The 25,989-nt window shown below is 35.0% G+C and overlaps 1 protein-coding gene across 1 annotated transcript in view; it reads left to right on the top strand.

Annotated features, from left to right (window-relative positions):
* The window catches only part of FOXK1 (forkhead box K1), a 108,887-nt gene that overhangs the window by 71,856 nt on the left and 11,042 nt on the right, over positions 1-25,989 (top strand). Inside the window, 3 exon segments of the mRNA XM_074200013.1 lie at positions 4,191-4,376; positions 23,894-24,050; positions 24,862-25,008. Coding sequence (XP_074056114.1) covers positions 4,191-4,376; positions 23,894-24,050; positions 24,862-25,008 — 490 coding nt within the window.

Here is a 25,989-nt window from a genome sequence, read left to right on the forward strand (position 1 = left end):
CTTGAATCATCAGTCAGCTTTAAATTTTAAATATTTTGTGTTGATTATGCTTTTGTTACATATTGTATGAAATGTCTTTAGTTTTATTTTTCAAATCTATGTTTTCAAAAGTCACATTCCTTTAGTTCATTTGTAATTTGCGTTTTTCCATTTTGTATTGCCCTAACAGCCAACAATTATGATTATAACAGTATGCTTCAATAATAGGTTGTCCCTATCTGTGACCACCCTCTTTGTTCACTTTTTAGAAATAAACTCTTGTAGTTGAGGTATTTTTCATGTAGGTTTGTCAGAATCCTTTCATTTTGGGATTTTGTGTGTGGAAGTTCCTTTTAAAAAATCATTTCCCCAAGAGTCTGTTTTTCCTCTTGAGTACTTTACAAAACCCAGAACCTATGGTGCCTTCTTGGCATTCTAATTTCAGTCTTTACGTAAATGAAAATTGCTTGTGGTCCCTTGTCCACCACATGAAGGTTCCCTAATTGCATGTATTCTGTATTATCCTGAAGGAGGGAAAATTTAGAACTTTAGAAAATTCTGGTTGTTGAATCATCGTCACTCCCTTTCTTTGACTGTCCTAGAATTTTTTCATCTGTTGAATATAGAGTCTAGCAAAGTTTAGCAAGTCTTTGGTCTTGGGTAGCAATTTTTTTTTCTCTTCATTAGTCAGCTCCATAACTTCCAAATAATTCATTGTCCAAAAGTGGCAAAGGCTTTCCAACAGAAGCTAGATGTTCATTTGTCATATATGCTGTGGAGGGGATTCCTGTTGAAGTGAAGATTAGATAATAATTGAAATCCCTTTCAAGCATGAGACTGAAGAGAAACATTCTCATTCTCAAATGTTCTCTCTTCAGAAATACAAATTCTCCAATTTTCCTCTCTGAGGTCTAAAATTCTGACCCAGATTTAAAGACCCAAATGGAATTTTAAGCAGTGTACAAAAATGACATTTTTTTTCTATTCACATTTTTATTTGAAGGTTTTTTTTTTTCAGTTCCAAAATCTATTCCTTCTACCCCAAGACAGCAGGCAATCAGATTTAGGTTATCATAAGTGAAATTATGTTAAACATTTCCATATTAATTATTTTGTACTAGGAAATGCAAGCAAAAAATGAAAGTAAATAGCATTCTCAGTTTATATTCAATATCTATATTCAATTATTTTTCTAGAAGTAGATAGTATGCTTCATTATAACTCTTTAGGATTGTCATGGATCATTGTATTACTGAGTCATTCACAGTTCTTCATCAAACTATATTGCTGTTACTATGTATAACATTTTCCTGGTTCTATTAAATTATGCATCAGTTATATAAGTCTTTCCAGGTTTTTCTGAAATAATCCTGCTGACAAGGACAGGATAACACAGTAATATGGCATTATAATACTATATATCTCATTCCCCAATTGTTGGGCATCCTTTAGATTTCTAATTCTTAGCCACCACAAAAAAGAAGTGCTAGATAGATAGATATAGTTTTTTTTTAAACAAATAGGTCCCTTTTTCCCCTTTTTGGATGTTTTTGGGATATCAAAAGTAGTTTTTATAGTCCTTTGGCTATAAATTGCTCCCTAGATAGGGGACTAGATTGGAACAGATCAGTCTATCAGTTCACAGCTCCACCAACAATATATGTGTCTCAGTTTTCCCAGATCCCCTCCAATGTCCAACATCTTCCTTTTTTGCCTTATCAACCAATATGATAGATATACATTCTAGGCATGGGGAATGGCTTACGCAAAGACATAGAGATGAGAAATAGAATATCCTAGTTTGATGAACAAGATGTTTAGCTGAAATACATGCAAATAGGTTTGACTAGTAAGTTGGACCCAACCAATTAGACATTTCTGAGACCAAGCCCATTCAAGATGAAAGTCCACACAGATCAGTAACTTGAAGATTCACTTGAGGACAGATTAATAGAAAGTTTTCCACTATACAATCAACAGGCATGCATCATTCAAAATTCCTTTCTTCAATTTTTAAGTATATTAAAATACCTCTGAATTTCAAACCAAATTGATTGTAGAATCTTTTCTGTACACACTCACTTAACAGGCCACATGTTACTTTTGTGTGGCAGCTTACTAGTTAATAGAGGTATTCTTTCTTCCCCCCTTAAAAACTAAACTACACAATTAGTAACATTTAGCGTGTTTCATGCGGGTAGAGAAGGATAAATTTTACTTAGCCATTACTTTAATGTGCATGGGAACATAGAAATGGCTATTTTTTATGACACTGAGGAAGAATCCATAAGACTTTGAAAATTGTTTCATATCATTCTCACAAGGCCATTCATAATTATTTTACAATTCAGAACTCGAGATTTAAATTAGTAGAATATTAATTGACCTCTCTATGCCTACTTAGCTTCAAAGTCACTCAAACAAACATGACTCTGTATGCGTATTTGTTTTTTGAGTTTTTTTAAATTTTGTGCTGCAAATGCTCTGATTAGTTTTATGTAATTTTTTTTGCCTTTCTGACCTCATTATTATTCCTCTTTAATGAACCTTGTTATTGTTTTCCTATCCTTTGTTTTTGAAGAAGGCCATGAAATCAGGGAGGTATTGCCATGACATGCAAGTGAATTAAATTTTATGAGGGAGGGCTGTGCAGCATTTGAAGCAATCTCATTTTCTCCACTAGAGCCATCTGCATCCAGTGTCCAGATATGGATCTGGATCACTGGAGATGGATCTGGATGCATTGGGAGACCTTAGCATTTTTCAGGAGTGGGTAGGAAGTATATAGGAGTCAAGTGTAAAGTTTTATAGAGTTGAAATATTACCTGAGTTTGAATCCTTTCCTCTTCTAACATTTATATGAGTGACATTGGGAAAGATATATTTGTCTATGGCCTCAGTTCCTTCTCCATAAATGAGGGGGGAATGGAAGTCTAGAGAGGTAAGATAACTTGCCCTCTTTCCTATGGTGAACAAGTGGCAGTTAAGTCCTAAACATAGGTCTCTTGATATCTAGTCCACTAAGAAATACTTGGTTTTCATAGATCCAAGTGGCTCACCTCAAATCAGGTAAGCACGCACTGTGGACACAGCTTCTGAAAAAAATGGACCTTAATTCTTTCAAGAGGAAGTAGCTTTTTAACTCTGAAACTTTTCTTCAGATTGTCATATATTTATATGTATCTTATGCATGTGAGTGCCAGATTTATGTATCATCTATCTATATATACTGGGAAAAGACAGTTGTGGTCCAAATGAAATGACTATAATAACTTCTCAAAGTGAAAGAATACAAAACACAATTTTTAATATGAACGCAACCCAAAAAATCCAATGACATTGTATTTTAACAAATTCCAATTTCTCTTCTAATTTCTTTATTTTTTAAAAATGTATTTATTTTGAATTTTACAATTTTTCCCCAATCTTGCTTCCCCCCCCCACAGAACACAGTCTGTTAGCCTTTACATTGGTATACATTGATCTAAGTTGAATGTGATGAGAGAGAAATTATATCCTTAAGGGAAAAAAATTAAATATAAGAGATAGCAAAATTACATATAAGATAATGGGTTTTTTTGAATTAAAGGTAATTATCTTATAATTTCTTAACAACTCCTCTTTCTCTCACCTTGGCTTAAAAAATTTAGTTATAGAAGATAGATACTGTAGTCAATAGTAAAAAAGATGGCCCAAAATTTAAGTCTTGGGTATGTCACCTCTCTTTTCCCTCAGTAACTGTGTACCATATTCCTTATATTTTTAGTTTAATGACAGTGTTATACTATATTGTTTTATAGTACCAATTATTCAGCCAATACTAATTGTTAAATATTTAGAATAAATTAATTTGCCTGAATAATGTAATTTACATGAAATCATTTTTGTTTGATTTAAAATTGCTTTAGGCTGTTTGTTTCACTTTTAAGCAGAGATGAATATTTTTGAGTTTAGAAACTATATTTGGAGAGAATCAAACTTATCTCAGTTTCCAAGTAACAATTTAGAAATAAAGCTATTGAGAATATAGAAAAGATTTGTAATTTTTGTTCACATGAACTACCAAGTAAACATTAGTTCTTAGAGTTAGTCAAAAGAATTAGAAAAGTTCCTCACTGGGTATTTTCTCCATATCTAAATTCTCTAATCAGTTCTTTGTATTTCGTGGTTATAATATATTTATCACTTCTCCTTTCTTTTTCCCTTTGTAGATGTACCTTTCGATTTCCTAGTACGGTTATAAAGATCCAGTTCACATCTTTGTACCATAAAGAAGAAGCTCCACCATCCCCCCTTCGACCTCTTTATCCTCAAATTTCCCCTCTGAAGATCCACATTCCGGAGCCGGATCTCCGGAGCCTAGTCAGTCCCATTCCTTCTCCTACTGGCACTATCAGGTAAGAAGTATTTTGCACAATAGCAACTACTAAGAGGCAGCACAGCATAGTGAATAAAGAATTGGCCTAAGGAATTAGCAAGACCATGCAAACTGTGTTATGTGTATGTACATGTACACACACACATGTAGATAAACACATTCTCACCTGGGACCGTGGACAAGTGAATTACTCTGTCAGTGCCCAAAACAACTATCTGAGATTGTAAATTGCAGATTAATAGCCAGCCTGCATGTGTAGGAGTCTCCTTCCTACCAAGAATTCTTATCATCAGTGAACCAACTCTCTCTCTCTCTCTCTCTCTCTCTCTCTCTCTCTCTCTCTCTCTCTGTATGTGTATACACACATATACATATATAAGATGTGGTCTCTAGAAATTTCTCTAGAGGAAAACTTTTCACATTATATATTCAGCTTACACATTCCTGAAAGGTTGTATATGAACTAAATTTTTTGACAGAGAGAAATTAAAAGGAAATCCAGTGAGGTAATAATATATTTGCTAACAACATTTTTAACAAATTCTCAAGTGAGAAGTATAGTTTATAGTCTTCCTCTCTGTCATTCTCTAAAACTAACTTATTCATGATGAGTGACCCTTTTGACTCCTATTTCCTTTATTTCTGCAAAATCTCTTTCATTTCTACTGTGTTTCAGCCACCCACAGGAATGGTCACAAATTCAATCTTGCCATCTCCTTCTAAAGATCTTGAAGTCACTGTTATTGGATTTTCAATCTGCTTTCATTTCATCACTGTTGTACTCTTCATTCATTGTGAAGCAACCCCTTAATCAAAGTTTCTTTTTTTCCCAACCAGTAATCCCAGTTCTGATGTCATTTCCTTTTATATAGTTTTGATCTATTGGTAAGCAATTTCATTGCTGTTTTTACTTTTCTTGAAGAATCCTCCTGATACTTTTAACCTTCTAATGTTCTTATTCTTAATCTTCAATCCTGGATAACCACTACCACCCAATCCTTATTTATAATCATTCCCAAGCAGCTGACATAGCTGAAAAGGGCCACAAAATACTGCTTACTTGGTTGCTATGGATTTACATTGTTTCACCTCCTTTGAATTTTTACTATTGTACAACAGTCCTTGTATTCATTCACCTCATGGATTCTTTATCACATTCATCATTGCAACAGTTCTAAGCCTCAATTATTATTATCTCTTTCATCAGATGATACTCTTACCTTATTGAAAAGATTGAATTCTTCTGATTTGAGCTCTCTCACCTCTCCTCTTCCAAAAATTTTCAGGATCCATACTCATGGGGTCTTTTCTGCCAATCTCTGTATGAGACTGCCTTCCTCCTTGACATGTTTGTTCCCTTAGAGCAGTCATCCTCACTCTCATCTTGAATTTCTTCCTCTCTTTTGTCTCCTTCACTTTCGAACAAACATGCTTTTAAATCTCCACTCTTCTAAAAAAACTTTCCATTGACTATATTCATATCTCCTGCCCTCAAATTATCAATGTATCTCGCTGCCTCAATTTTCTCTATTTCTTAAGCCATTACCATCTGCTTTCTTCCTTACTACCTGACTAAACATGTTTTCTGTAAGATTACTAATAACCTCCTTCAGTAACCTTTTTGCAAGCCTTTTGAGACTAATATTTCTAATACATAAGTCTGATCCTGTCTCTCTTTTCAAAAACCTACATTGATTTCCTGTTGTTTAATGAATAAAGTAAAACTTTGCATGCTGCTGTTTTTGATTTCCCATCCAAATTGAATTCTTCACCATTTCTTAGACTCACTAGATCTCTCATGCTTCTCTGCCTTTATGTATGAACTCCATCATTTCTGTAATGCTGTCCTCTTTTCTTTTCACCACCACCATTGGAGACTTCACTTGTCCTTTCATTCCTTCAAAAGCCTACTCTGGTTCCATAACCGTAAATCCTTCTATAAGCACTTTCTTTGACTGCCTCAGAGTTCTATTTGGGTCTCTTCTATGTACTTAAAAAGTATAAATACAGAATGATTACAGAGAAAGACAATCTGTATTTGTAGCACTCTGAGCAAGATTGGATTGATAGTTAGCATAATCAGATTGTAAGTTCCTTTTTATAACACCCTTATCTGTTGCCTAGCATAGGGAACTACACATAATATAATAATTATTGGTTGAATTGGGGGGAAAGTGAAAAGTGTTCATCTAATTAACATCATTTCTCTCTTCCTCTCCCCCCCCACATACACTTTGATTGGGGAAACTTCTAAGCCATTCCAGAAATCTTTAATAGAGTATTAATACACAATCTGATGAAAAAAAACAAATGAAGATGCTAAAATGAGTTATTATTGAAGTGACACCTATAGGATCTTGGATTTTTGGGGATGTGCCTCCAATTAGAAGTCTAGTTGTTTTGCTGAAATTTTGTCTAGCAAAGAAACTGATAGGTTTATTTCAGCCAGGCAGGCATATGTAGATGAATTGGCTGAAATGCCAGAAGACTTCAGTATTAGTTTTAGGCAAGAAGTTTCCACAACACATAGTGAATGAAGAGGGCCTAGTGGAATATCTTAAGTACAATAAGAATAGGATTTATAATCTATTAATTCTAAAGAGTAACAAAGGAGCTAGGCAGATTTTGGAAGATATTTACCTATGGTAAATTCTACTTTATATTACAAGCTATTTCTCATATTCAGTTTCCTATAGATCCTTCACACAGTTCTGGCCCAGTAATGGATATGTAATTTCCAAAGCAAAGCAGTAATCTTTAGTAACTTTGCTTTATGTTTTCATACCCTGAAACCAACCTTTCCAGACTCTAATTTCCCACCTAATAAAAGAGAGAAAAATATAAATTAGTTTCCATTACAGTAAAAACCACTGGACTTGGGGTGGCTAGATAGCATAGTGGATAGAGCACCCACCCTGGAGTCAGGAGTACCTGGGTTCAAATTCGGCCTCAGACACTTAATAATGACCTAGCTGTGTGACCTTGGGTAAGCCACTTAACCCCATTGCCTTGCAAAAAACTAAAAAAAAACCCACTGGAATCAAAATATTTCAAACCCAAGACAGTAGCTCACCTATTTCAATACATGATATTAGGAAATCCTTAAACAGTGAAAGATTTGTTTTAATAGGTTTAATCATTAGATTAAAATATCATTTGAATTTCAAAACTACTGATTGTATTTAACATTTTAAAAATATGTGACCATAGTTTAAATCATGGGGGGGGGGTCATTTTGATTTGTAATTCAGAAAATGTTTCATTTAGGGGAACATTTTTAAAAATTGTTATGTGAAACTAGTTCAATGTTTAATATATATGTTCTGAATAAGTAACTAGGAAACTTGGTAACTGCACTTTTATTACTTTGCATTTATATAATATCCTTTTCATAATAGTTGAAATATCTCATTTGCTTTTGGTGCTATTTGGGTGAGAGACAATTTAAAAAACATATAAGATTAGGAGTTAGTGAGATGTACAAGAACTGGGTTTAAATCCTTCTCTATTTACTTTATGTCTGACCTTGAGCAAGACATTTTACTTCCATGGGTCTCAGGTACTTTATCTGTAAAATTAGGGTTGGACTTGCTGTGTTTTGAAATACTTTTCAGGTCTAAAGCTTTGGTCCCATGGTGGCCAACATGTGTCTTTGTAAACATACATATTCATGAGAGCATTGTGATATCCTCAAGAGAGCTGTCTTCCCAGTTCAGGAGAACTCAAGTTCAAGGCTAGCCTCTGACCCATTCTGGCTGTGACTGGACAAATTACTTAATCAATACTTTAACCTCTTGGTTCTCTAGGCTTCCCTGTCAGAGAAGATGCTGACCCACATTTGTATTGAGAATGCCCTATATCAGTTAAATCACAGACCCAACCCCAATCCCCTATATTCATGAATACGTTATGTTAATTACTTATTAAGAAATGCTGGAAATAAGACTTGGATATTGGAAGTTCCCTTCCAAATAAGGGATTCTAAGATTCCCATTATTCTATGAAATACTGATGTACAATGGGAAAATAAACACCAGTTCATTTCAGGAAGCAATGATTCAACAAAGGTTAAGGTTGCAAAGATGAAAAGAGACAAAGACCCTGATCTTAAAAATCTTGGAATGAAGATCATTGTCAAAATTATTAAAAACTAGATATAGAATTTTTAGGATCAGGGCAGGTAGGTGGCGCAGTGGATAAGAGCACCGGCCGTGGAGTCAGGAGTACCTGAGTTCAAGTCTGGCCTCAGACACTCAATAATTACCTAGCTGTGTGGCCTTGGGCAAGTCACTTAACCACATTTGCCTTGCCAAAAAAAAAAAATTTTTAGGATCTTCGTGACTGTGGGTAAATCACTTAGCCTCAGTGAGCTTCTTTGCTCTCCTATAAAAAATGGGTATCATACTTCCAGTACTTGTCACAAGGTTTTGAGGAAATAACTATATTTTTTAAAAAATTACATGAATGTAAAGCTGCTATTTATTAGTACAACTAGTAATGGGGTAATAGCCACTTTGGAAAAGGCAAGGAAAATAATTTTAACTATCAATTTAATCCTGTTCAGATTGCAGCCTTTTTTTAGGTTTTTTTTTTTGCAAGGCAATGGGGTTAAGTGGCTTGCCCAAGGCCACACAGCTAGGGAATTATTGAGTGTCTGAAGGTAAATTTGAACTCAGGTACTCCTGACTCCAGGGCCGGTGCTCTATCCACTGTGCCACCTAGCCATCTCTAAAAATTGTTCTCTTAAGCAGGATTAAACACACTTTTCAGTAACTATCCTAGGAAGATGAGTGGAGTGATAGAGATGCGGCCCGAGCCCCCGGCAGGTACAAAGGTTGGGGGATACTTCACCTCGGCCTGCTGAAGCCATTGTGCTGGAAGGGGCATTCCCAGCCTTGGCTCGTTTCCATTCAGCCCCATTGGCGCAGACTCGCACCGGACACCAGCTGGATCTTCTGTAAAGGGTTTGTTGAGAAAGTGGGGGGCAGAACCTGGACCTGGAGGCCTCGGGTGCAGTGTCTCTAAGCACATCGCCGCAGGCATCCTTTTGTCTTTGCTCTGTGGAATTCAGTTGGAACCCCCCCCCCCCCCCAGCCTCCTGAGGTCGGACTGAAAGCCCGTTTCTTTTGGCGCGTCTGGTGCGGGGCGGAGCCGCCATGTTTACCAACATCCACTCCCTGCGGACCCCCACCGACACCCTGCCAAGGAGGAGACCTGAGGCGGTGGGTGTGTACTGTGCCGCCCCCGGGCAGCGCGGCCGCGGCCAGGGAGCTCGGTGCGGCCCCTCCGCGGTGCCCCGGGCCGGCCTTTGTTCCCGCCGCCCTGCCTGCCCTTCCCGGGGCGCTCCTCCCCCCAGTGTTTACTTGCCTAATTTGGTGTACGTTCGCCGTGCTCTTCCCTGATTGGCTGGCGGAAGTCGCGGCGTGTGAGGATCTCCGCGTGGGGGAGTTTCCTTTTCGGAGCCAGTCTCCTCCGACTCCTCCCCGCTCCCCCCTCCCTAGCCCAAACTTTGGAGACAGGCTGTTACCTGCTGGGACACTGTAACCTAGGTAGCCTTCAAAATAAACTGGCCCGGCCCTTCCCTCCTGGCCCTCCCCCAGCCTCGTGTTCTCTGGAGCTGGCTTCCCTACAGGATTACCTGGCTAGCCCTGATTCCCCTCCCTCCCTGCCCCCACCCGGAGACTGAATGAACTGAAGTTAAACAAAATAAACTGCCCTCTGCAGCACTGCTCTATAAATCCGTTTCTCCATTTTTAAAGAAGAGTAGATATTATGTGTGAGAAGGTAAGTCATTTACAAGATTTCACCAAATCAGAAGCTCAATCCTTGTACGTGTCTCAACGAATTAGGATTTTAGAAAACCCAGTCGCTGTAGTTACAGTACATTAAAGGGCCACAAAAACATCTCACACAAAACAAAAGGCCAGACTTTTAGAGTGATGTAACTTTTTATATAAAAGTTTCTCTTGGTGATTCCAGTTGGGAAAAAATATCAAGTCTGGAAAAGGTGACTGCTAACATTAAATTGTGTACAAGGAAGTAAGTCATTTACTTCCAAATCTTGAATATGAAAGTTGCAAAATAAATTATTTAAGGCACAGGGACACCAAACTATCATCTGCCTTGCCAGGTTCAGTCTTTTTTACCTTGAAACACTGATAATCTTCACATTAAACCTTTTGCCTATGAAATTTAAACCTTTGAATAAAGGTTGTTAGTTTCCATAACCTCTTGAGTTCTTCAAAAACATTTTTTAAAAGATCCAGAAGTTATATTCTTTTCCTATATCTCAAAAATTTTGAGAAACCAGATCTTTACTCATCTACCCCTCTCACTTTCCCCCTCCCTCCAAAAACAACTTCACTAGCTCAGTTATAGAACTGATGTCTCAAATCTGTGAACTTTCTAGCCTAACTATCCTCTCTCTTCATCTCAAGGATTCTAAAAAATAAAAGGCAGTTCTGCATTGCCAGAAACGCCTGGGACCCACTCCCTGATAAAAATATAAAATAAATTAGTATACTATGCTGTTCTCTTCCACTTTTATTTCACTTTCTACAGATTTCTTTGCCATTAAATCTCAAACAAAATTATTTCTTACAGCATAAAGAAGTTCCATTTAATCCTTTGGTTTAGAAAATTAAAATATTCACAGAGATCTTTATATTGGAAATATAATGAATATTTACTAAAGTTTAAAAATGAGTGATATTGGGTTTGAATGTTAACTGTAATATTAGTGAGCTATTCTTTAAGGTTAAGGGTTTGGTGTTTTTTAGTTTATATTTCCTTATAAGGAGAGATTGCCTCCAGTAGGTAGTTACATTACATTTATGTAGGCATGTGACAGCATGTGGGCCCTTGACTGTGGAATAGAAATCTTATGATTTCTTGATCAGAAAACTCAGAGGAAACAGGAAGAAGCTAGGACACAGAAAAGTGAGGATCTGAAGGATGTAGACATCTGTATATGTGTAATATATAAATATATACATACATTCATCTATTGCTCTTTTGTTATGTGGGCATTAGTTATTAGTGCCCCTTTGCATCTGAGAATAAGGAGCAAGCTCATTGTGACAAGTCTACTGACCATTTTTTGACAAGTTAGTAAATCCTTCGAAAAAGATTGATTTTTTTTCTGTGTAAAATTAAATCTTTAACATCTCAAGGTTGTACAAAGAGACCAGCATTTTTTAAGTGAGTCCAAGAAATCTATTCATTAAACTTTTATAAAATCATAGAATGATAGAAAAGGAACTGAAAGGGACCATTCATATCTTCATTTTCAGAGGAGGGACTTGAGGCCCAGGGACATGAAATAATTGATTTGTTTTCATGCCTCATTGATTCTGGTGATGCTGACATAGACCTTGGTTTCTTGACTTCTACTCTAGTGTACTTAGCTCCATAATCTATATTTTCGCCAGACCTTCTTATACTTAGGAACTTTTGGTAGCTTAAAAGAATGGTACTAAAGTTGTGATTTGATAAAGCTTTTTTTAAAAACTAAATTCCAACTTGCCAGTAGCTTAGTTCAGTTTCTTCCTTTGATATTTTGAAAGACTGGTTGAAATGTAATAAGATTTAAATCCCACTAAAGAAAACATAGTGACATGGTCACATTTTTAACTCTCATTATATGACTTTGCACTCTAAACCCTGGACGACTTTAGCAGGGTGTGCCACATACCCCTGCTAAACTGTAGGGCTTGTGAAAGCGGAGACTGCCTTATCTAACCAGTGTTTTCCCAAAATATGTTATACAATGTTCTACACAGAGCAAATGCTTTTTTTAAATATGTTTTATTAAATCATATAATACAAATTAGTACAACAGTACAAAGTACAGTGGTAGCCAGTAATTTTCAAGATGATGAAATGATGTTGATTCTTTTTTGTTCTTTTAATAAAGGGGTAAATAGTGACCATATATAAAACAGAATTTTCATACTATCAGCCAGCATGGATTAATTGTGGCAGTAGTATCAAATTCAAATAAAAATTATACCTATGGGTCACACATTGACTTTGAAAAACACAAATTAACATTATCCATGTTGTGTTGTATTTATTTTTGTTTTGATAAATATTCCCTAATATCATTTTGATCTGATTTAGACTGCACTAGGAGGGAGTGTTTTAGGCTGCATTGCATATTTGATATCACTACATTTGTAAGATGTCATCTTGGACTAGTTCTTTAACTTGGGCCCATGAATTTATCCTTTTTCCTTAATATTTTGATGATAGTTTTTCAATATATTTGGTTTCCTTTATAATCATAGGATTTTTATCCATTTAAAAACATTCCCTGAAGGTTCATAGGTTTTACCATAAGTCTAGCATACAAAAAAAAATGTTACGAGATTCTCTTCTGAATTAAGTCACAAAAACTTGTAGACATGATATTGCTGAATTCAGCTAGGCATTTGACAACATTTGATAAAGTCTTTTGATTCTTTCGAAGAAGATGGAAGGCTATGGGTTAAATGATAGTATATTTAGGTAAATTTGAAACTGAGGACAGTAGATCTAAAGAGATTAATGACAAATGCTGGATATAGTAAAATCATTGCCCTCTTCCATATTTTCATCAATGATTTTTATAAAGGCTAATGGCATTCAATATATATTCATAATAGATGTTTAATAAATGTTTAAATTCATTTGAAAAGCCCTAGAGCTCTTTCTGTAACTCAAAAGTCCAAAATGAGCCAATAATGTGAAATGGCAGACAAAAAAAGTAAATGCCCTTACTGGGTACATCAAAACCCAGAATGTGGAAGTACTGTATCCCCATAAACTCATCACTGGAGGTTGGGTGGGTGTGGGTGTGGGTGTGTTTTGAAGGAACTAGAGATGTTAGTGTAGAGTAAGAAAGACTTCTTGGGGAATATGATGGCTATCTTAAAGTATTTAATTTTCCTGTCATATAGAAGAGGATTTAGTATTTATTCCAGAGGGCAGATGTAGGAACTGTGCTGACCAAAAGACATATTTTAGCTTAATAATAAAGAAAAATTAACTGTCCCAGAAATGGATAGAGATAATGAGTAATCTCCCAATGAAAGCCTTTAAATTTAAGGTAAGAAGGGCAGCTAGGTGGCGACATAGTAAATAAAGCACCAGCCCTGGAGTCAGGAGTACCTGGGTTCAAATCCAGTCTCAGACATTTAATAATTACCTAGCCGTGTGGCCTTGGGCAAGCCACTTAACCCCATTGCCTTGCAAAAAAAAAAACAACCTAAAAAAAATAATAAATTTAAGGTAAGATAACACTTGTCCGAGATTCTGTAGAGAGATTAAACTAAATAACATCTCAATTCTTTTTCCAATTCAAAGATTCTTCCATTCTATGATTTTTTTCCATTAAGTAACTCTGTATAAAGATGCTATTATTCCACTTAATGTGGCCTGCTTCTTGTTCCCTTTTTATTAGTGGCCTGGTCAAAATACATTTCAGTTTAACTTCTAGGAACTTTATTGGGGTAGGAAAAGAACTGCAATAAATGATATTATTTATTGAAATCTAACCAGTAAACCATTGCGTAGATAGTTTTTCTGCCTTTTAGATTGAAGGCTGCCAGAGGCTTAAGTTTAGTTGTGTCCCAGCCATAGCCAATCACCCCATCCTGTGGTTAGCATTCCTGACAAAAAGTTTGCTAAATTAACAGCTGCAGCTTTTGGAGAAATGGAAGGACACTGAGTTCTTGGGAAGAGCCATTGGAGCAAGGATTTGTCAAATAGCTAATTCAAAATCTCATTTTAGTAATCTATGCCTCTAAGAGGAACATGGGGGAATTTGAAAAAAGAGGACTTTAATCAAGGAAACAAAAGGTAAAAAGGACTGCCAGTAAATTGATTAAAGTTTATTTATTGCCTGTATCTTTATTTTATTAAGCAATCAAAACTTTAATAACATGACATGGTCAAGTATACTTGACTAGGTTCAGATAAAAAAAAATGCTTTTAGCCCCAACTGTAGTAACTACACAGCTTTATATAGAACATTCCATAAATCAACAGAAAATACATTTGAACACACACAAAAAAATTTTAAAAAGATATTTAAGGGATTCTATTCTCCAAGCAGCATTTTATTTTTGCAAAACAAAGGTATTTCTTGGACTGATTACATATCTACAAGTACTTTTTCTGTACAAAAATACATCTATTTTTAATAGACTAAGTCATTAACAATGACCTGGTATTTCTTTCACTTCAATCTGAATGATTTATACGCTAGATTTTACAACCACAAAAAGGTTTATTTGTATTAAGATGTTACCAGTTTTGACAAAAAGCTTAAAATATTTTGTATTTTGAAAGAAAATTAGCAACATAACAATATAACCTATGATCTTTTCAGTTTTGTGAGTTGCCTATATCTTTAAAATCTGTGGAAACTTTTTAGTGGGCCTTTTATTCTTTGATTATAAAAAGGGAAAGCTGAGAAAACACTTTTTAATATTGTTTCACAGGCAGTCTTAAAATTTCCATTCTCAGATCCCATCTTGTTCAAAATATAACATCTTTATAAACAAATGGAATTCCTAACTATGAGTTTTATGTGTTTCTATAGCTATATATAGATATAGCTATATATATATATAGAGAGAGAGAGAGAGAGACAGACAGACAGACAGACAGACAGACAGAGGTATACACATTTGGTTTGTTTTTTTTTTTAAGAGAACTGGCATAAGGAGAAGCTGATTATTTCCAACAGGTCGGACTTAGCAGCAATTTGGACACTGAGGTAGTATACTTTGACCCAATGGTTTCTCTTCATTTGCTTTAAGATTTTTGTACTCTTTTCAGTACCTTGAGGAGTGCCTTAGAGGTAAAATGTTAGTCAGATAGGCTAATGCCAAATTGCCTTAAGTTGGGGAGAAGGGTAAGAAGAGTATAATAACTATTTATTTGGATGATCTTAAGTCCCTTCAGTTTTCTCAGCTATTAAATGCAAAGTTGACCTTCATGATTTTTAAGATTCCTTCCTTCTACTTGAATTACTGCAAATTAAAAACTCTTTTCTTGACTAACCTTGTTAGAATTAAGTATTTTGATTTTTTTCCCCCTTCCCTTAGAAGGGGGTCTGAATTCTGAAATCTTAGGTTTTAAAGTTCAACTTTAGTTCTTTATCATAGTTGTGATATAGAAATGATATAACTTTTTTGATCAAATTATTCAACTCTTAATAATCATAAACGTTGAGAAAAAGATGGTATTGGTAATGGCATTTTTTTCTTATCAAAAGAGCCACACAAAATGGTGGCCCAGTGGTTAATGAGTTTTAAACTCTTAATATTGTGGTTGGAATTTAATATAACATAATAATTATGCCAATATTAACCAATTAATAACTAATAATAGAAACTTATATTGGAGATTGCTTCAGCAGGATTACAGGTTTTTGCATTATAGTATTTGATATGACAGGTCTGTGGCATATGCATAACAATGCGAGAGTATGCTTAACTAATTAATATGTTTTGATCTTATTTCCTATTACTTTTTCCCTAAAGTATTTTTTTCCAAGAGAAAAGGAAATCCATGACTAATAAATTTATATCTGATCCTTCAGTCATAAAGAAACTTTATTATTTCTGCCCTTTTTTGCATGTGATTTTAATTAAAACCAAAAAACCTTTCATACATAGCCATGAATTGTTGTGGAGTGGCATGTAGACCTAGAATCATGTCTTACCAGCCTTGTTATCTTAGACAAGTCACAACCTCTCTAAAAATAGGGTTTCTTAACCTGTGAACTTGGTTTTGTTTATTTCATTTTTATTTTTTTGGTATATTTAACATACTGTAATATAATTTGCTTCTTTTATAATTATATGTGTTTAGTGTATTTAAAAAATTATTCTGGGAAGGAATTCGTGATTATCCTGGACTACAAGTTGCTGAAAAGTTCCTTAATTACATTTGTAGTGGAATTTCCCTCACAGTAGAATTCCCTATATCAGTGAAATCACAGCTTCAATCTATATTCTTATGAAGTCATTAATTCTGTGTCCTCAGTCCCAGAAGATAATTTTCTCTCCAATCTAGAAAGTTAGAATTGCCTTTTTGTGACTGATGCTAAATTTTCATTCTGCTCAAACTCATGATCCCAGAAGCAATATGCCTGAGGTGACAGGCTTAAGTGGCAAAGTTGGATATAAAATTTGGATCCCCAATTCCACCCTGGGGTTCCTGGTGCTCTTTCTACTACCAGAGTTTTCTGACATTTCTTTCCCCTAGGCATGTGTGTATGTATATATAAATGCAAGTGTATATATGGCATATTTTAATTCCTAGCCTTCAGTAAATTTTTTTTCTGTAGCAGAATAAAACTCCATAGTCAGATACTTCTCAGCTTCTCAAAACTACTGCCTGAGGTTTCTCTGTGTTGTCCCAAAGGATAAAAATGCCAGTTTTTATAATTAGGACAGCATCCTCTGCCTGGAAACATTTGAGTGACTTTTTTAGACCAGCTTGAATATATTACACTCAGATTTGATCTGAAGATATGGTATCCTTTTTATTTTAACAAAATTTTCCCTTTGGGGATCATTTAATATGAGGGTTAGCTAATCAAGCATGGTTTTCAAATCCAGTTCTCCTGTCTGTAGTCAATTTTCTAAAATGTAACTGAATGGAGAATATTGAGGTACTAGCCTTTGAAGACCAAAAAAGCAAATAGATGCTCTCCTTTGGCCAATCACTATTGGAAAAACTTTCAGAATTCCAGCAAGTCAATAAACCACTACATTGTATTATGTCCTAGTTTTAAACTACAGTCTACTCTGATTTTATTCTCAAATGAATTTGTCAGTAGTTTAGTACTATAAGAAGTTGTAAAGAGAATGCTGTTTCCTTTTTTCCTTCTCCTGAGTCAGAGTTTGCTGAGCTTTGGTTTTTATTTTTATCTGAAATCATACTGTAGGGAGCTATGAGCTTTTCTTTGGGTTTTGCCTTCCTGAGTTTAAACATAAATAAATCCACTATGACCTTTTATAAAACGATTGTCTTGAAAAAGGCAGCGTGAGTCCTGTTGCTTATCTCCAGTAAGTTGACGTTATCTATGACGGGACAAAATATGCATCTTTTATAAGGCTTCCTAACTTCATGGGATCTTATTTTTTTTTTAAGTGTTCTCATGCTTTTTCCCTCCTTAGATATTCTGAGCTTACCCCTACTCTGTACTGCCTTGATTCCCACCGCACTTAGCCTAGATTTTCCCAGTTTATGTTGAGTGCCACAATTGTGTTGCTCTCTGGAAATATGGAAAAATAAGATGTTAACCCTGTGACTGGAGGAAAGTTAGGGATCCAATTAGTAATGAATTCCTCTATTTCTGTATTTCAGAATGCACTATATAACCCCCCCAGGGAACAGCTTTTTGTTCCACAGATAAAATTTTCAAATTCAAATTTGAAGCCCCAGTTGTCTACAAAATGGAAGCATTTAGAAAACAAATCAAATCAATTTAAAAAACAACCAATTGGTATGCCCTAATATTTAGATAGTCCCTAGGCCTTTTCTATCTCTGTAATCCTTTTCTTTCTCTTCTACCTTTCCCAATTTCTGACTTTTACATTCTTGTATAAGTCCCCAGAAAAAGTTACTTTTATTCTTTGTTTTCTTAATCATAGCAACTTTATTCTTTTAATGCATGAAAGGGTCTATGTTCTCAGATTAGATGCCTCAGTCAAATTTTGGTAAAGTGAGCCCATGCTTTTGAAACAATCACATTTAGCTTTCATTCACAAATTCCAGGAAGAAATAATATTTAGCTGCAAATTCAACTTATTAATGAATTAGTTCTCAACCCATATATTACCTTTGATTCTCATCTGGTGTTTTTTCTTATTATTTAGTGATTATCTCTATTATCGATATTTTCCTTTTTGCTTTTATGTACTTTGCATGTAAAGAATGTTAATTTTAGAATATTTTATAGTCAAAATAAATTTCAAAATCTAAACACACTAAGTACAATAACTTGTCTATCCCAATATAGAAAATAAACCAATGATTAGAATAAAATAGTAAATATTTATAGAACAATTACTTGGTGTTGACATAACTCTTTGCAACGATTTAAAGAAAACAAAACAGAAGAGCATATAATCAAAAATAGATGTTTTCTGTAATTCTATACTATTGTCGTTAACCAAATGGCCAGCAGCTGTCAGAATTAGAGTACCTTAAGAAATCCTAAGTATCTTCATCATACATGTTCCCCCCTCCAATTGCCATAATAATGCACAGAAGAAACACTGAACATAGTTCTAGTTCTGCCTTTGCCACTGTCTAGTTTAGTGACACTGAGCAAGTCTTCTTGTTTCTTCTGAATCTTAGTTTTTCTCTTCTGTAAATGAGGATTGAAAGTGAAAGAGTGATTCCATTCCACTCTTTTTTCCATCTTTCACTCCATCACTAAAAAAGCATAAGCTTCCAATGTGTATATTCATTTATTTATAAATGATAAACTGTTACAATCATGTGTTATATAATATGACAAAACTGTTCAAATGTTAAGATAGGTGGAATAAACAGTATTTTGAATCTTTAAATTTTATTTATCAATGTTACAAAAAATATTTTGTTCTTGAATAGTGTGATTGAATATATTGTATTTTCCAAATCTCTGTTTATGTCCTGGGGGCAGATTTTAATCAGATAATAGCAATTAATTATTCAGTTATCTTGTAGCTTCATAAAAGTGAATTTCTTTTTATATTGGGGCGGCTAGGTGGCGCAGTGGATAGAGCACCAGCCCTGGAGTTAGGAGTACCTGAGTTCAAGTCTGTCCTCAAGACCTAGCTTTGTGGCCTTGGGAAAGCCATTTAACCCCATTGCCTTGCAAAAATAAAAAAGATATCTTTTTATTTAAAGATACTCTACACAACAAACAAATAAGGAGTCATTCACCCTCAGGAACATAGCAACTTTTCAGGATTTCTCTTGTGTATAAATATTTATCATGCATTAAAAAAAAAGCAAACAAAACTGAATTATTTCAACTAAACAGAAAGTTTTTCACGGTATATCTATTTTTTCTTTGTGGTTTATTTAAATAAATGACTACATCATTTATCAGTCAGTTTGGTTATTTACTGATTTGTATGACTGTGGAGAACTCTACAAAAAGACCAGTTTGGGGTACAGAATACAAGAAGGGAAGTAATAGGGTCGGCTAGGTGGCGCAGTGGATAAAGCACTGGCCCTGGAGTCAGGAGTACCTGGGTTCAAATCCGGTCTCAGACACTTAATAATTACCTGGCTGTGTGGCCTTGGGCAAGCCACTTAACCCCCTTTGCCTTGCAAAAACCTTAAAAGGGGGGGGGGAGTAATATATAACATGGAAAGTTAAGTTGGCACAAGGTTATAAAGGGTGTCAAATGCCAAACAGGAGTTTTTATTTGAAACTTTATTGGAAATCCCACTGGAGTTTATTAAGTTTGGAATTGGTAAAATGTAATAAGCTTTAGGAAAATCACTTTGTATAGTGTGTGTGTGTGTGTGTGTGTGTGTGTGTGTGTATTAGAGTGAAAAAAGACTTGAAGAAAATTACTTAGGAGGAAGCTATTTTAGTTGTCCAAGTGAGAGGTGATGGAGTGAATCTCTAGATTGATGGCTATGTGAGTGGAAAAAGAAGGAAATGCTTGGAAAGGATGTTGCAGAGTCAGAATTAATATATAAAGTAAGGAAGATTTAGGAGTTGAAGATAATATCTAGCTCTTGATTCTCTATGACTGGACAGGTGGTGGTATACATACAGAAATAGAGAAGCCCTGAAGAGGGCTAGGTTTTCATGGAAAGATAATGTAATAACATGGATGAAGTCAATTGCATCCTGTCTACACCTGCTAATCTTGTGCAACTCATTCTGCCTCACCAAAATGAAAAGGGGTAAGGGAAGAAAGATCCTACTTACTTGTGATAAGAGGCCAGGACCTGTTACAACCATGAAATAGAGAAAAGGAGAAAGGGCAGAATGTTGGTTGGGTAGATATTATGTTGTAAACAAGCCACATGATTGTTATAAAGAAAAATGAGATGAGATCCATCAATCCATTCTTGGAATTGGTTGATCAAACACTTCTTAGTGGTCTGAGTCTCTTCCAGCTCTACAATCCTATGAATCAAGAAATCCTGTTTCATTTTTAGGAGGGGAGAAACTATAAAGATAAAATGTTTTGAAGTATATTGAAATATGGGAGTTTCTGAATTGTTAGGCTCCACATCAACTCCTTCCTGAGTAACTCTATAGAGTCAGGATGTATTATCACACCATAGACTAGTTTTGCTGATTTATGTGAATCCAGCAAGTGTGCAATGCTTCTGGTTGGTGTAACAGATAATATCTCCCTAATATCAGTAGACCTCTTCCAGAATAGAATGAAGGACAAACAGCAACATCTGTGAAGAGAAGTAGCAGTTGCCATATTTACTGTATTTCTCCAAAAGTAAGATCTTACATTAATTTTTGTTCCAAAAGATACAATCGGCTTATTTTCAGAGGATGTCTGGAGATGGGCAGTCATTCCTATGGGAATCATTATTTGTTCTATTCTTTCAGCAAGGAACTTCTTCACGTCTTTAGTGCAATGATTGCTGGCTGAATCCCGGGCTAGCAGATCTCTTTGGCCATCTCAAAAAACGAGAAGCAGTATTAGATTGATTCCCTTCCTCATAACTGCTTGTGTGTAACTAGCTTTTTCAGTTTCAAACATAAATGCCTGAAACACATTCAATATTATCTTTCTTGTCCTTAGTAATGATTAGGGGTAGGGCTTTCCATCCAGGTATTATCAAGTGCACACTTTACTCATTGTGCCTGTACTCCAGTTGTTCTTTCAACATTGTTTCAGCATTAAGAGTTCATCTGTTTACATGGGTATTTACCTCTCATCCAAAGGTGTCCACATTTAGGTATTTAAAAATACTTAACTATGATTTATATTATCATGTATTTTAAGTTTATGTCAGTATTCATATTTAATTACATTAATTTTATTATTTTATAAGTCAATGTCAGTCATGTTGAAATGGACATATGAAATCATCTGCTGACTGACCATCTTAACTGGGGCTTATTTTGAGGGTAGGGCTTATATTATGAGCGTCTTCAAAAAAATCATGCTCAGGCTTATTTTCAGGGAAAATCTGTGTTGGGCAGTACAGCTCTGTAAGTGCTTGCGCTCTCTCTCTCTCTCAAACACACACACACACACACACACACACACACACACGAGCCCATTCTCTGCCTCATTTCTTACCTAGTCTTAATCACTGAATGGTTGTTGCTTCAGTCAAACTCAAATCTTAACTGACAAAGGTTCCACTGCATCCAGGCCATTTCCAGTTCTCTTGATTTGTATCTTGCCACTGGAGTCTGAAAAAAAGAAAATGAAGCTGGTGGCTTTGTACAACTCTCCTTCATTTAAATCCTATTCTTTTGCATGTCATGACATCACCTTCCTGATGGTCCCCTTCTAGAACAAAGGATAAAAAAGTATTTGTCATTTTACATGCATAGTCTTTTTAGCTTTCCTTTTCTTATAGTGCCATCTTGTGGATCACTAAATGGAAATACTTTTCAAAAGCAAAAATGCTATTTTTCTAACATTATATTAAGGAACCAATTTTAGAACAAACTCAAATTTACATGGCAAGTTCAATATGAACCAGCTATATTATGTATGCTATATTATTTATTTAATTTTTTATTATGCTATGTTATTTAAATTATAGTCCCTTGAAAAAAGGGGTGGTGATTTTGAATTATGTGAACCAAGTCACTAAACTTTATACACTTTGACATAGCAATCCCAATAATATATTTCCATCATGGAAGTCAAGTTTTGAAAAGCACTCTATATGGCAGATTATAAAAGAAGCATTTTTTAAAGTAATTAAAAATTAAATTAAAAATTTTTTAAATTAAAAAAACTGGGAGAGGCTAGGTGGCACAGTGAATAGAGCACTGGCCCTGGAGTCAGGAGTACCTGAGTTCAAATCCAGCCTCAGACACTTAATAATTACCTAGCTGTGTGGCCTTGGGCAAGCCACTTTAACCCCATTTGCCTAGCCAAAGAAACAAGTGAGTCACCATCAAATGGGAAATGTAAACAAATTGTGACATATGGATAAAGTGGAATAATAATGTGTTGTGAGAAATAATGAGTATGAAGAATTCAGAGACATATGAGAAGACATATATGAACTGATACAGAGTGAAATCATTTAACAGGACAATTTTCACAATAATATACAATATATTGTATTGCAATACAATAAGCAATTAGATAATACTGTATACAATAATATAAGCAAAAAAACCCCAAAAAGACAGGTGAAATGAAACTAATTGAAGTGACCTGAAGAGACCTGAAGAGAAAGTAAGGGGGATTTAGGAGTTGAAGATAATATCTAGCTCTTGACTCTCTATGACTGGATAGGTGGTGGTACACAGACAGAAATAGAGAAGCCCTGAAGAGGGCTAGGCTTTCATGGAAAGATAATGTAATAACATGGATGATAAAGAGAAAGAAGAACAGATAATAAAACACATTTAATAGAGAGATGGGGACTTGAGGAGCAAAATGTCAGATATAGTCATTTTGTCAGTAAGTTTGGCTTAAATTTTTTTTTCTTTTTAAAAAGCAGGTGGCTTATTGACGGGGGGGAACATTGGAGAAGTTACTGATGCAAAATTCTAAGGCATATTCAAATAAGACTTTAAAAGGGAATAGCTATTAAAAACAGTGTATTCAATACTGGATCCTACATCTTAGAGACAGTGAATAGCACCACAGGTATAAAAACTCTCAACCATGTCATTTGAGGAAGGATTGTCTGGTAGAAGGATTAAACTTATTCTGTATAGCTTGAAGAGGGAAGAACAAGGACCAGTGGGTAGAAGCTATTGGGAAAGAAATGTTGGTTTTTGTTCAGTATAAGGAAGAACTTCTGTGCAATTATATCCACCTGAAAATGGAATAGACTGCCTTGTAAGGAAGGAATTTTGCATCACTGAAAGTTGGTTGACCATATGAAATGCTGTTGGAGCTTTATGTCATTTCTGAGAGCTCTGGAATTCTGTGTTTTTTTTAAATCATGAAAAGTACTGTAGCATCTTCACACTTTAGTTTTCTTCAACCAAAACAACAAGGAAACAGTTGTTGATATTAGGGTATATAAAAATACTGTGCAAAAGAATGAGTTTGGATATCTCCATGTCCTGGAATGGAGTTTCCACTATAATTTGGCAATATCTCCCAGAAGATGAAATTCTTTAGGGGGCAGAGAGAGAGAGTCACTGAAATGTTATTAGCTCAGCATCTATATACATTGTGATTTTCTTATACTTTAGTTTATACTTTGTAGCATTATAAAGGGGTTATAAACTTAATAAAGTAAATAACATAAAAGGGATCTTCTTCAGCTATTAATTTTATTGTTCTCTATTCATTATTCAGAAACCTCTTTAATGGTAGCAAATTATGTTGTATCTTTTTCTTTCTACAGTGTTCCTAATTCCTGTCCAGCCAGTCCTCGTGGTGCTGGATCCTCAGGATATCGCTTTGTTCAGAATGTCACCTCAGACCTGCAGCTGGCTGCAGAATTTGCAGCAAAGGCAGCATCAGAGCAGCAGGCAGACACATCTGGTGGAGACAGCCCAAAGGTTTGTTGAAATATAAAGATATTTTCTGAGAATCTTCTTACAAAATGCCATGTAAATAAACTATTTCTGGTTAGTATCAAAATTTGGCAATGCATTGATATAAAGTACAGGATAATATATTTAGGTATGTTATTAGCTAAGATCCTTTGAGTCAGGTACACATGAATGATATTTGCTTTAAGGTGTTCTTAACTGGGCTCATTTAATTTGCTTTTATAAGTATTTTGAGAACTGTATTTCTATAATTGGTTCCCATTGTAATTCTGTATATTTTATGCATTTAAAAACATTATTTCTGAAAGGGTTCATAGGCTTTATCAGTTTGTTAAAGAAGTCTGTAACACTAAAAAAAGTTAACAATTCTCTATACTTTTTACCAAGAGTGCTGTTTCAATATCTGTTAGAAATTTTGAGCAGAATTGTAATTTAACTCCATGTAAAATCACCGTATCCTAATTTGTCTTTATGGACTTCATTTTCTTCTACTGTGTAATTCAATTTTATTTCTCTTATGGAGAAAGTATAGAAAGAAGTTCAAAATCATAACTTCCAACCTCCATCTGAAGGAGGAATAATCATTCTCACCTTTTTCGAAGTGTGTGAGTGTGAAGCAGATTTGGAAAGAAAAGGAGATAGATTTAAATGTAGATTTTTTTTTTTTTTTAGTTTTCTGTAATCTCAGAACAGGAGTTATTTGGATCCTAATTTAAGAAGTTGAGATAATCCTTATTCTTTCTAATGGTGATATGTGAATAAGTTTGATTTACATTTTGGTATCTCTCAAAATCCCATTGTATTCTCTTCTCCTCAGGATGAATCAAAACCACCGTATTCTTATGCTCAACTAATAGTTCAGGCTATATCCTCAGCCCAAGACAGACAGTTAACACTAAGTGGGATCTATGCCCATATCACCAAGCATTACCCTTACTACAGGACTGCTGATAAGGGCTGGCAGGTGAGTTTGAAAATTCTGTTTCTCTGAAATTCTTCAGAAAATTCTCAATGGTCAGAAGAGAAGATCTATAATCAGAAGGCCAACTCTTTTGGGGGCTCATTACAAGCATTTCCTAAAGTTTGAAGGACATTTTTACCATGAAGTCTACTGTGATCTTAATTTTAATTTCTTTATAGAACCTTTTTTCTCTAGCTTTTCCATTGTCTAAAATTTGTGGCTCTAGTTATTGATCCATTCATACTTTCATAGATGTGCCTTATGGTTGTGAACATATATGTTTATTTTAACTCTCTCAATTTGAATAAACTGAATTAGCTTGAGTAATTGAATGCATGTGCTTTAAGTACCTGTATGGTTCAAGGCAGTGTGCTAAGCACTGCCAAGGTCTAAACATGTATTTAAAATAATTTCTCCCTTGTCATTTCTTTGGCTTCAAGGGAAAGTGACAAATTCACAAATGTAATTTTTTTAAAATTCCATGAGAGAAATGTATATGAAGTACTGTGTCATCAAAAATAGCCTTAAGAGACTCAAAGAATGCTTTAAGGCGGTCATATATGTTATACGTGTGTGTGTGTATATGTATGTGTGTCTCTTACCATCAAACCTGCCATGTGTGTAGTTACTATTACTAGGTGCTTACAGTTATTATTAATGTAGAATCTGAGGATTAAGTGACTTCATGCTTCTGTAACTGCTAATAAGTATGGGAAGCAGGATTTGGGTCCAAGTCTCTCCTGACTTCAGATCTAGACCTCTTTCCATTAGATAAAGACACTATGGCCCATCCAGTTGAAATGATTAGGCCAAATTCTCCAAGGACTCCAATTAGACTACAGCATAAGGTGTGTAAAGGGGAGTAATGGGAAATAAGATGGAAAAAATAGGTCGAGGCTAATTAGGCAGTATCTTAACTCTGCCACTGACTTGCTCATAGGTTACAGATAATCATTATGTCATTTAATTCTTTCTTTGTTCATA

The sequence above is a fragment of the Macrotis lagotis genome, chromosome X (assembly GCF_037893015.1).
Source record: "Macrotis lagotis isolate mMagLag1 chromosome X, bilby.v1.9.chrom.fasta, whole genome shotgun sequence".
Classification (NCBI taxonomy): Eukaryota; Metazoa; Chordata; class Mammalia; order Peramelemorphia; family Peramelidae; genus Macrotis; species Macrotis lagotis.